This window comes from Protopterus annectens, chromosome 12.part0 (genome assembly GCF_019279795.1).
Source record: "Protopterus annectens isolate FY-2018-M chromosome 12.part0, PAN1.0, whole genome shotgun sequence".
Taxonomy (NCBI): Eukaryota; Metazoa; Chordata; order Ceratodontiformes; family Protopteridae; genus Protopterus; species Protopterus annectens.
Genome location: NC_056746.1, coordinates 187807760 through 187821208, shown reverse-complemented (window position 1 = coordinate 187821208; position 13449 = coordinate 187807760). Strand labels below are relative to the sequence as shown.

The 13449-nt window shown below is 41.4% G+C and overlaps 1 protein-coding gene across 6 annotated transcripts in view; it reads right to left on the bottom strand.

The window, feature by feature from the left end:
• The window catches only part of JMJD8 (jumonji domain containing 8), a 446128-nt gene that overhangs the window by 331678 nt on the left and 101001 nt on the right, over nt 1–13449 (bottom strand). For all 6 annotated transcript variants that reach the window (XM_044089222.1, XM_044089224.1, XM_044089223.1 and 3 more), the window contains one exon: nt 6012–6060. In XM_044089222.1, the coding sequence (XP_043945157.1) occupies nt 6012–6060 (49 nt within the window). The remainder of the gene's footprint in view (nt 1–6011; nt 6061–13449) is intronic.

The window sequence follows — 13449 nt, the reverse complement described above, 5'->3', positions numbered from 1 at the left end:
GCAACTCAATAGATTGAATAAGATTAGATATGGACGCCACTTTAGGAAGAAAGGAAGGGTTTGGTCTAAGAGAAACCCTGTCCTTATGACAGATCAAGTATGGAGGTTTGATAGAAAGGGCTTGAATTTCTGTAACTCGCCTGGCTGAGGTGATAGCTATTAAAAAGGCAGTTTTCCAGGTCAAGAATTTTAAGTCGCAGGTAGCTGCAGGCTCGAAGGGTGGTGAAGTAAGGGCTTGCAGGACAAAATTTAGATCCCAAGGCATGATAGGTTCTGAGACCGGAGGACGGAGTAATAAGAGTGCCCTTCAGGAAAGCCTTACAGAGTCTGTGAGCCATCAGACTAGGCTCATTAGCAACATGAAAGTTAGAAATCGCTGCCAATTGAACTTTAATGGTAGCTGACGCTGAGCCCTGACGGAAAAGCATAGATAAAAACTCCAAGACTGAAGCAATTGGGGCTGTGTAAGGGTCAATTCCTTGGGTATGAGCCCAAATAGAAAACCTCTTCCATTTGTTAGAATAAATTTTCCTAGTAGAGGGCTTATGAGAGGAAGATAAAATATGAACTACCTCAGGTGAAAAGTGATGAAGCCTAACTAACGACGGAAGTGGAGTAGCCAGGCTGTCAACCGGAGGGTCTGCAGAGAGGGTTGGAACTGTCCCAACATGTGTGTCAGTAAATCTGGTTGTGGGTCCAGAATCCAAGGTGTGTCCACAATGTAGGGGTGGCGAAAGGGGAACCAGACTTGACGAGGCCAGTGTGGAGCAATCAGAATCATTCTGCTTCCTAAGGATTACGCTTTCTGAATCACTTTTGATAGCAAGGGAAATGGAGGGAAAGCATAAAGCAGACCGGAGGGCCAATCGTGAACTAGAGCGTCCCTGGGTGACTCCCCCTGTGGGGGGATCAGCGTGAAGTAGCTGCTGCATTTGGCATTGAGGGGGCTGGCAAAAAGGTCACAGCAAGGCTGACCCCATCTGCTGAAGATTTGTTCTGCAACTAGACGATTCAGGGACCATTCGTAAGGCATCAGAATAGCTCTGCTTATCCTGTCCGCTATCACGTTGGACTTCCCGGAATGTGCATTGCCACCAGAAACCGTTGGGAAGATACTGCCCACTGCCACACTCGCATGGCCTCTCTGCACAGGGGATATGATCTGGTTCCCCCCTGTTTGTTCAGATACCTCACCACTGACATATTGTCTGAGTGTATTGCAATAGTCCCTAGAGGTAGAAAGCTCTGAAGTGCCTGCAACACAAGTAGCACCACCCTCATCTCTAGAACACTGATATGCAGATGTATCTCGTGATCTTGCACGTGCCTTGGACTGTCCTGCCGAGATAATGCCCCCCCACCCCATCTGGGAGGCGTCCGTGGTCACTGTGGCAACCGGGGTTGGTGGAACGAAAGGTTTTCCCCTGTCCAGATTGTTGGTAGAAAGCCACCAAGTGAGATCCTGTTTGCATCTGTCCATGAGCAAAATAGGGTGGGAAAGAGACACCATTGAGCAAAGAGGAGCCATTGAAGGAGCCTCATGTGCAATCTCGCTAGAGGGACCAGCATAATTGTTGCTGCCATAGTCCCCAGGAGTTGAAGAACCAACCTTGCCTTCGCTTTTCTCAGGGGAAGCAGGGCGTGCACCTGTTGCTGTAAGACTTTGATTCTTTCCTGCGGTAGAAAGGCTCGCCTTTGAACGGTGTCTAACACTACACCTATAAAAATGACACGCTGTAAGGGCAACAAGGCAGATTTTTCCCAATTCAGTGTTATACCCAATTGTTGACAGACAGTGATGGTAACGTCCCTGGTTTGGATTAGTAGATGCCTGGTGGGGGCGGTAAGGAGCCAGTCGTCCAGGTACGGAAACACTTGGAATCCTAGACGTCTCATCAGACATGACTACCCCACCCTCCATCCTGAGCGTGAGATGCTGGAGCCTTTGACTTTCTAGTTACAGTTTCAAAATGGCCAGATGACTGCAGAGAGTCTTAGGAACAAAGGATTTACAAATGGGACAGGACATATGGTCATGGGCCTCACCTTAACAGAAAACGCACTTTTCGTGCATGTCCTTGTGAGGAATTTGTCTCCCACAAGTACACTTCCCCTTTCTAGTGGACATGTACATCTGAGAAACTAGCAAAAAAACAAAAAAAAAAAAACAACAGGGTACTTATCTATAGCGGCTGTCTGTAGCAGTCATCTAGATAACGAACAGTCTGCTTCCCGAACTGGTGAAAAGTAGTCTGACGCTCACTCAGGCAGACAAATTCTGAAGGGGGTACGTGCAGGCAACACTTTTATGGCCTACGTCAGTTTATGGCTCTGACCAGAGATGTCACACATACCCCCCTGCTCCAAAGACTTTGGTATACTGGCCAGATGTCCAGTGCTGCAGGCAGCAACCTCCCTACTGAGATGAATACTGCAACTTGAGAATAGAAGGACATCAGCTAGTAGCCTTTCACCTGATGACTTTAGCTCTAACATGGACATGAGTCATCAGCAGCTATTTCAGATAAGTAGGACCCAGATCATGCAGGGCTGGGAAGGTGAGGACAAGGATCTTAAATACAGATCTGGTTGCAACTGAACATTGGTACAAATCCAGAAACACAGGCATAATGTGACACATTGTAGAAGTGCCAGTCAGGAGTCTTGCTGTGGATCCTGTACACAGTGCAAGCAGGCCACATCACTACCTGAAAGTCCAAGGTAGACAGTATTGCCATAACCAAGTTGGGACAAGGCTAGTACATTAATTCCCCATCCCTAGATCTGATTTTCGTATATAGCACCTGATCTTGGCTGTATCCTTCAGGTAAAATAAGATGTCTTGAGGATGACTAACACCTAGTTCTTCAGTGCTAATCTATCATCAAGAAAAAATGCCCAGTTAAAAAAAGAACAATGCCCAGATCACAACCACAGGAGAAAAATTCCAGCCAATTCCCTCTACAGGTGATCAACAGTGAGAATAGAGAAACGTATAATATACAGATGATGGCATATACCAATATTACTTCAGCCATGGCTGGGCTGAGCTTTCAATGATTACAAGTTAGCCAAAGACTGAATCTATGCAGTCTTCTAGAGCTGAGAAATCCAGCACACTCTCTGCAGAAAAACAGAGATATAGATGGATGCCTTTTACAAATAAGTTAGACTACAGCCCTGACATACATGACAATCTAGTGAGTAGCAGTCTGATGAATTTAAACCAGAAATCATGTGCTTGAGTATAACCCAAGGGGTAAGAGGCTAACTACCACAAGGGCAGTAGGAGCTAACTCACACTGCACTTTCACAGCCTGATTAGAATCCCATGATCCACAGTATCAAAGGTTACTGAGAGACCAAGTAGGACAAGAACTGAATAGATTCACTTTAATCATCAGGAGGATCTTAACCACTCTAAATCAGGGTTGCCTCCATACTGTGCCAAGATCTAAAGTCATATGACATCAGATATGAATACAGCTGCATGAAAACCATGTTCTTGATAACCTTTAAAATAAAAGGAAGGTTTGTGATAGGAAGATAGTTCTCCAACAATATCATATCCAAAGTTGGTTTCATCAGAACTAGGATAACCAAAATATATTTTAATAAGGGTGGAAATGTCAGTCTTCAAACAGGTGCTAACAGTTTGGAAAATAAAGACCTAGTAATGCAAGGCAAACTTTTAACAGCCTTGTAAAGCCAGGATGCAAAGTGCAGTTAGTTGAACAACACATCTGAAATAATATCCAAAAACTTAATGTAATCAACATAATCAAACTCCACCAAACATAAGTCTGAACCACCCACCTTTAACAAACATGTTCAGTGGACGAATCTTGGGGAATTATTACATTATCCTAAAAAACATAACAAGTAAAACATTGTGACCTATTCTCCCAACCATCAAGGGAATAAAACTCTTTGGGTTGTCAGACAGAATTGGATGCACAACCTGTCAACCACCTGAAAACATTCCCAACACACCAATGATTCATTACTTTCCCACATCCCACATCAAAGTAGCATCCAGCATCATCCCATGAGGCAGCTTTTCTTTACATGAGGAATACACATCAATAATCTGATCTCAGATCCAGAATGGAGGGACAAGAGCTGGGTTCCGACTGGCCATCACCTATGGACATGTCTGATTTATTTTTCTACAACCTAAATTTTCCCAGAACGGACAGCACATAGAATGTGCAATGCATACAGTACTGTCCCACTCTTGTATTTCCACGTCACTAAATCTATTGTCTCAGCATGTCACTGTCATACAGCCCAGCTGTGTACTTGCAGACCCAAGATGGATTCCTGTTCTGATACAGGGGATGTTCCTATGATGAAGAACTATGTTCCCGCCCCTCAAGAAAGGACAGCTTAGCATTGCTCAAGCCTACCTCATTATGATGGCCCCTCAAACAAGGGTACTGCTTCTCAAACTGGTTCATGTGCAGTGTATGCTGAGCAACACAGTAGCAGCAGAGGGAGATCACTGCACTCAGGCACTCAACACTATTGGCAGGCGCTAACTTGCTGCTCCCTAGGTAACCTGCTGGTTATCAAATGGCGCTGGCTCTATGAACTGCATATGACTGGGAAGGGTTGATTGTATACGAACTCTAGGCCAAAGAAACTGGACAGAAAAGGCAGCGATTTGCTAACAATTAAAACCACGTATCCCTGTATGGATAACTTAAGTCCCAGGACTAAGGAGCACCACAAAGACAGAAGGGGTGGCAATAGCCAGAAAGGATATTGGCACATATAGGTTTAAGATTTCAGACCATGTAAACTAGGTCTGAATGGGTTAAGTGGAATTTCTTTACATGTCCTGCATTTCTTTTTTTTTTTTTTTTTCTCAATAATAAATCTTTATTATTTTTAACTTCTTCATACACACTTAAACAAAGAAATAAAAATAACATAAAAATAATTTCTACACACTTTCTAACAACATTGACATAAAATATATGCAATATTTACATAAATGCTTTCACCATTTGAATAACATATCCACAAAGTTCCCGTCTAAATATACTCCCATGCAATTATTAAGGTGCTTCTAAAAGTTATATTTTATAGTCTAAAATAAAATAATAATGGGATTTCCTGATTTCACTAGCTTAAGTTAATATAATGTTAAACATTTGTTCCCAGATCTTTAGGTTATTTGAATGTTTACTTGGGCTATTGATAACATATTTGTAAGCTAATATATGTTTTATCACTAAGATCTTGAAGATTAAAATACTAGACCAAGAACTAATGCAGAATGTCCTGCATTTCTAACCTTAAAGAGAAAGTGTCATTTACTAAAAGCACCAGGTTTATGCAGTTTTCAATGATTTGCTAAACAAAGCAGCCATCTACTATGGAAAGCTGTTGCTATGTTACAAAACAGAATTGTATTAGAGTGTGTGACACACTGCTCTGTAGTCAGAACTGCACTGTCTATGCAAATTACCTACATGAACATATGGCTACGGACTGCAAGGTACAACCACAGTGATTAATGCATTTTTAACAAGTCTGAATGAAAAGACATGTCTACAAATATTGAACAATGTAACTCAGAATGCAGTGTATGGTTGTTTTTCGCAAAAAAATAAAACAGTTTAATTTCAAATGTTGAGTTACTGTATGGCATGCTCAACACAATGATAAAAGGTCAATGTTACAGCTCAGCAGCAGGTGACCATGCTGTGTAACACATCACTGGGAAAATGCTGTACTGAACCAGTGCCCAAAGCTAACAGCAATCTTCTTGTAACTCCTCTTCTAGCATTTACTTCACCTTAACTGTTTGTGTTTTTTTTTTTTTTTTTTTTTAGTTTCTTGTAGTCTGAATGACAAAACCTTAAGAATTCTACAAGACAATAAAAACCCATAAAAATATAAAACCAAGAAAGGGATCATGTTGCTAGTTTATAAAAGATTTACTTATTTATGCAAAGTATACTGAATCTGTAGTCACCTTTAGTTTTCATTAATGTACTTACTGAGTTGTCTGCAATTCCTCGGATTATTACTGGTTTGGAATAAGCATAGCTATACATTAGAAGAAAAAAAGAAAAAAAGTAGTCATTAGCCTTTCAATGAAAAAGAAATGCACTGTAGCATATAATTAAATATCAGAATGGCTATTCAATCCATCTTCTATTTTTAAAAGTAAGCAGCAGTTCGCATGCTGCTCATATACACTGTCAAGAGGCTGCCAGTTCCATGGCATACATGGATGAATGCCTAACTACAGCCTAGACAGCCACAGATCAATTAGCAGTCCAGGTAATGTATAAGCTAGTCAGGGAAAGATGGAAGAAAGTGGCTGACACAGGCTAATACATCTGAGATAGAGAAGTTGGTACTTGTCAAATCAAAGGCATATGTCCAACGGGAATGTGCAACTGACACAAACCTGCCACAAACACATCACTCTTTAGTCGGGCAAAGTGAGTGCAGCATGAAGGAGAGCACCCATGTGGGAGTTTAGTGTTGCAGGTACTGCACCACATCTCCTGGCCAACAATGGGAGAGGATAAGAGCAAAATAAGTAAATGACTCTTAACACGATGACATCCCACTATCCTGACTCCTCTTGTGCTCAGTATACCTAACCAGGAAGCAGGAGAAATAAATGGGTCATTGAAGGATGGCAGGCAAAATGGTTATAGGGAGACTGGACAGGACAAAACAGAATTTATCTGTGTTTTGTTCAGGGCACTCTACACTTCTACATTTAAGAAGACAAAGCTCCATATTGTGCGAGCTTCATGGCACGCAGTGATAAAGCCCCAACTACACTGCAGTCAGCCTAAGTTCAACTAGCTGTAGTTTTCCTACAAGACCTGGATGAGAGGATGGACGTAAACAGTCATCAATGACTCACCCATCCTCGAGGGGAGGAGAAAGCTCTGACTCGCAGCACAGAAAACACCTAATGGGAGCAGTAGGTGCTCACCAGTGGAGCTTGAGCCTAGCAAGCCCGTGCTGACATGTGGGACATGTGCAAGTTACACAATAAACCATGGGGAATTCACACTTCCACTCAAAGGATATCTACAGTGCAGCTTAGAAGAGCCGCCACATGGGAGGGGGTACTTTGCCAGGGGAAAGGATATGCTGCTCTACAGGACAAACAAGCTGGCCCACTCCCTACCACCCAACTCTCACCTCTCAGTAAATAAGATAACTCCCTCCTTTTACCTCACCTAGGGAGGGATTCCTGTCTCCTGCTACCACTGAATGAACAGCTAACGTGGCTGCAGGCAGAACAGTCATCAGTCTCAGTCCCACTTGAGACTAGTGGGGAGGTAAAAGATTACACAGCTCCACAATCTTTTTGAGACTTGTGTTGTGCTATGTCCATTGACAGGCCTTCAAATATTTACTACAGTTTGGGAAAAGAACTACCTAACATTAATCTTCAGTATGTTTTTTATTACTATGTTTGACTTCCTGGGCTCCATGAATACTGTTAACAGCACAGCACAACAAGCATTTCCATCATCTGTTGCTATGAAAACCCATCCCTAAATGAAAGACTGAAACTGCTTGTCTCTTTATCCCTTATCATTTCTTCTCATAGATTTCACATCCTTCACAACTACTCATCCTGTGGCCTTAATTCTGTTTTTGTACTGCAAAATCCAAAACCATGCAGAAAGTTTCAAATCCTGCAACAGGACAAAGTCTGAACAAGTTTAGTAAGTTAAGTTTACTAAACTCCTTCAATCCAAAGAGTTTTGTTTCATGTACTTAAGTTAGTCTTTGTAGTCTACCATGCTACATTCACATTCTGAATAATTTCTGTAGCTAGCAAAGCTATTCCAGAAAATAAAGTTTCTTGTCATGACATGATTTCTCTCTCAGTGAATTTTTTGTGAGACATGGAGTTATTGGACATTTTACAGTTAGGGTAGTGGTAGGCCTTTTATCTCTCTAACCTAAGAACTAGCTTGCTGTTGAGCAGGTGAAAAGCTAATAAAGGTTATATGGACTGCCGTATAAAACCAACTGATATTTTGTGCATATTATGAACTTATCTTGATAATGTTTAATGGATTGAAATGTAGGTACCTTTCTTACACTGGGAGACAAGTAGTGCCAATCCTCAAATATTCTACAAGTAAAACAATACCTTGTTTACTCTATGCTACATTCAAGCATCTGGAGATGTCTGTTCCTCAAATTCAAACATCCAAATACAGTTTATGAAACCAAGATCTCTAATTTCTGATTTGTGAATACCTAAAATACCAATATGAAGTCTAATTTTAGCCTATGATACCTCAGTGAGACCACATTTAGATAGATGAACCAAATGAGCAATAACCAGAATTATTTAGTGAAAGCGCACTTGATATGCACTACCCTTTAAGATAAATTTCTTTTTATAAGGAATCCACAGCCCAACATTACCAACATATACCAACATTAAAACACCAGGATTAGAGGTCTTAAGAAATTTCAATATGCAATACAAGAATCTTTTTTTTCCGTAATAAACATTTTTATTACTGCTGTAACAAATAAGAGAAATACAAGCACATGTTACAAAACAGATAAAGTCCCAGTCAGACCTAGACAAACAATTATTGTACCTCATTAAATCATATCATTTCATTCTTATGCTTTACAACAACATTTTTTGTTAAGACAATTATTCTCATTTTTCAATTTTTAAATTTCATACTTATCTAATTTCTCATAAATACATATCACTACATTTACATTTAACAAAAAATGGGAAATTGCATTTTTCACCTGGAATTTAATCTTCAGTCGTATTTCCTTTCTTGTGCACCTCAGAACCCATAAAAACAATTTTAGCTTGCAGAAAACTATGTCCACTTCTTCATTTACCAATGTAGTTCTTTGGACATCCTTTCTACATTACTATCTATCAGCAATCAGTTAATTTTACATGCAATATTTCCTTAGAATACTACCCACTGTACAGTCTCTTACACTCACCAAATACTTCCCTTGAGATTCATAACCACAGTACACAAACGTGTAAAAGCACTGTGCCCACTATGTTTAGTATGCCACTGGAAGCTTCCACAGTTCACTACTGTCCACAAAAATATACCATCAGCCTTCCTGCTGAAAGATGCACAAGGGCGCACTTCAACGCATATTAGGTTCTCCTGTGCTTGAGCTGGCCGGCAGTGCTAGGCAGCATGGTAGCATTACACTGTAAAGTGTTTTGCACTTCTTTTTATTGCCTTATCTGCTGAGTTTTGCACTTTAAATCTTTTTCAAGAACCCCTGATATTGTACTGTTTGTTGATTGCTAAGAACTGCACTTTTCAGAAGCTTTACTGGCAGTGTTATTGTGTAAGTCAATACTTTGCATTTTTGTTGGTACTTAACTGCTGTATTCCTGCCATTTTGACCCTGCTAAAGGGATTATACACAGTTTCCCTTGTTTTAAGTGCCTGTATAAAATTGGCATGTCTGAGGGGCTCTTGGCTGATTCCCATAAAGCTCAGCAACTCTTGGTGTTGCCTGAGCCTCTGAAGTGATTTTCTTGCATCACATACCATCCAGGCACAAGTTAAGTATTTGTATTTAAAAACTGCACTTCCAGAAGCTATTCTCTTGATCAACCACTGATTTCTTGGTTTATTTGTGCATTTATCTGTATTGAAGACTAGCATTATTGTATTTGCTCAAACTATCTTGCTATTAGACTGACTGACTTGAAATCACTTTGTCTAGCTAATATGTTAAAGTTGTTTTGTGGTAGCATAGACTCTCAAGCAATCTTTTTTGTGCTTTTCGATTATGAAGACTGGGGTATTCCATCTAGTGGCAGTAGGTGGTAGCTAGGTCTAGCTGAGTTGAAAAACACAGAAGTTAACCTATAAAACTAGCACTAGGACTTGCAGTTTAGTGATGCATTGCACAAAGTCAAGTCAAAGAAGCTAGCTTGAGTGTCAGATGGCACTAATACCACATCCCAGCACTATCTAATACCATATCCCTGCACTATTCAACTCTAATCCCTAACCCTAGAAACTGCTCTAGAAGACATCTGTAAAATCCAGTCCTCAAACCCTAGTAGCCCACTCTAATACAGGCCTGGACAGCATGGATATGCAATTTCCAAATGTCTGATATGGACATCCTGAGACAATGTAGAAATTGTCTCATGTTCACCAACAACCTTTTAAACCTTAAAGAAACTAACACAGCATGTGAGAGATCTACATGCACAGCTTCCTTGGAAGCAAAAATTTTGCATACAAACAAGGTTGTCAAGAACACATACATTACATCCACCATGCAATGTCCACACACATAGATCATCTTATGCTGAGGCACTAAAAGGGCGGCTGCAGTGGTGCAGCTTTTAGTGTTGCTGCCTCACAGCAAGAGGTTCTCCGGTTTGATCCTCGGCTGGGGTGCCTTCTGTGCAGAGTCTGCATGTCCTCCCTGTGGTTGCGTGGGTTTCCTCCGGGTTCTCCGGTTTCCTCCTACATCCCAAAGACATGCTGTAGGTGGATTGGACACTCTAAATTGGCCCTAGGTGTGAGTGTGTGCATGTGTGTGTGTGCCTTCTGTGGAAGGTTGGGCGCCAGGTTTGCAACTCGACACCGTAAAATTCCACTGCCAATCATGACTGGACAGGTGATCCACTGTGGAGACTCCTAACCGGGAAAAGCCGAAAAAAGAAGAAGAATACTGAGGCACTAAAAAGCAGTCTCCCCAAATCTGAAAGACCTCCTAAGTCTGCAAACAATAACACCGATCCTCATCAATCTCTAAAGCATACAACAAAAGCAACAAACACTGCACATAAGCCTACACCCAATGGACCACCAAAAACAAAGCTCATAAAGCACGCAAACAATTTACCCAAGACTTGTGTCATAGGGGACTCCACTGTATGAGACACATATGCCCCACTTACCAGACTGGACAAGGATTACAGACAGTTACTTATCTGTAGCCAGGATCCACCAAGTTAACACACACAATCAAGTCACTGCACCATGGTCAATCAAAATCCATGTGGGCATAAATGACCAGAGACACACCTCTCTGGATTATATGAAGAGAGACATTACGGACCTCTCTGAATGTGTGCCTCAGACTGATATATGCCTTGCATTGAGCAGCTTTCTAACTTCACCAAAGATGATGCCACAATATGAACAAATAATGACTGACTTTAACAACTGGCTTAGTTTCTGGTGTCAGTCCAGGTGGATTCAGTACCTGTTATCCTGGGAGGATATTCCATCGTTTAAGGTTGTGCGGTAGGCCCGGCAAGCCAGCACGTAAAACTCTACTACCAATAATTAGCAGACCGGAGTTCCGCTGTGACGACCCCTACCCGGGAAAAGCCAAAAGACACAAACAAACAAACCACATTGCTTTGCCAAAAATAGCTTGTACCTGTTCCCCTTAGGCTTCTAGATTTTGGCTAAAATGTTATCACCCCCTTTGAGCCTTTTTTAGGGAATGCCAAAGTGATAAACCTACTGATGTAGCAAACAAAACCCAAAGGAACCTAAAGCTGTTACTGCTCGATGCTAGAAACTTTAACAAGAAACTCCACACCCTACAAGCTCTCCTCACTCTGGAGAATAGAGTCATCTGTGCTGATTCCGAGACACAGTTTAAAGCCACAGAAAGTATTCCAGTAGTGCAAGGCTACAGTACCTTCCACACATTTAGACCATCAGCTACACAGACACAAATGATAGGTGGAGGTGTCTCAATCTACATTAGCAACAATTAAACCTCAAGGGTGGTTAAACAGAATACCCTAGAGTTCATCTACATGCAAATCACCTTAGATAGAGTCTCTTACCATGTTTTAGCAAGCTATAGGCCACCATCTATGTGTCAAGAACCCTGGGTCTATATGACACTATCGAATGGACTAAATAGCGAAAGCTACTTAGTCGATCCAATACTGTCGAAATGGCAAAATAGAGAAGTCACAGACCATCAAATTTTTTCCCAGGGAAAAATTCGGTGGGCCGTCTTCGAGATTTTGCCATTTCCTCCATTATGGTGTGATCTCGGTGTTGGTATAATTAAGTAGGGCGGTGAGGGGGGCACAGCCCCCCACTTAAATTTGTGTTTAAGTATTTTTTTTTTTACGGAGCAGCGTATTTTTTCCCTGGGAAAAAAATTTCTGTTCCGTTTGTTCGATATTTTGTTGTTTCGATATTATCGGTACAATGAAATAGCGTTCGCTATTTACATCGTACGATAATATGTTATAGACGCAGAATCCCACAACACTTACCTAGACCTACTGGAGGCACTCTCTATCCAACCAAACATTCTATTTGTGGGATGCTTTAACTATCCCTCTATACATTGGGAAACATACACTGCCACAAACTTGCAAGCACAATGTTTCTTGGACTTTATTAACACAAATGCCCTTGATCAGTTAGTGTGCACTTCAGCCAGAGGTTCAAACATACTGGACCTTGCTCTCACCAATGTGGGAGAGCACTGCACCCCCCCCCTTCACACACACACACACACACACACACACACAAATTGTCAAGTCCTCACTGGTGAGGTCAGATCACAAAGCTGCATCATCTGAAATAAAAATCAACTTGGAAAACTCATGCAAACCTGTTGCAGTTACAAACCATTCTAAAGCAAACTGCATCCTTTTAACTGCCCTGCCCAACCCAGAGTTCACAACCACCTATGCAGAATTATTCACAGAAATACTGAACAAACATGTAAATAGCTGTATAGAGGCTGTTGTAACTAACAGAAGTAAGCCCAAAACAGACCACACTGGTGGAATCTTAATCTTAACAGGGTGTATGGCCAAAGTCAGAAAGATCAACTCTCAATGACAAGAGCTCACCAATAAAAACTAAACAAGAAACTAAGTGGACTTATTAAATCCAACAAGGCCAATTACGTAGTCAAGATAGCCTCTCAGGCTAAAGACAAACACAAGGGCTTCTATAGCTATGTCCAAAACCTCAAAGGTAACACACAATAGTATGCTGAACTGACAGTAAAATGTACCACCTCCACTGAGCAGAGTGACATAGCGAATCTGATGGCAAACAAATTCAGCTCAAACTTTATTAGCCACTCCGACCTTTCAGAAATCACTACCAGCATAACCCTCCCCCCCCCCACAACTATCAGCAAGGAGCAGGTCACAGCAGCACTCACCAAGTTTAAAAACCCAGCCTCAATGGGGCCCGACAATATTCTAGGTTACTGCCTAAATAGCCTGAAACACGACCTGTCAAGACCACTTTAGTCACTTTTCAACTGCAGCTTCAAAAAAGGTTATGTACCTTGTGAATGGAGGACAGCAATGGCCTTATCCCCCTTCACAAGTGTGGACCATCAACCATCCCCGGAAACTAGAGAACCATTAGTCTGACTAGTTTAACACACAAAGCCATGGAACAAATGTTCATGGAAATG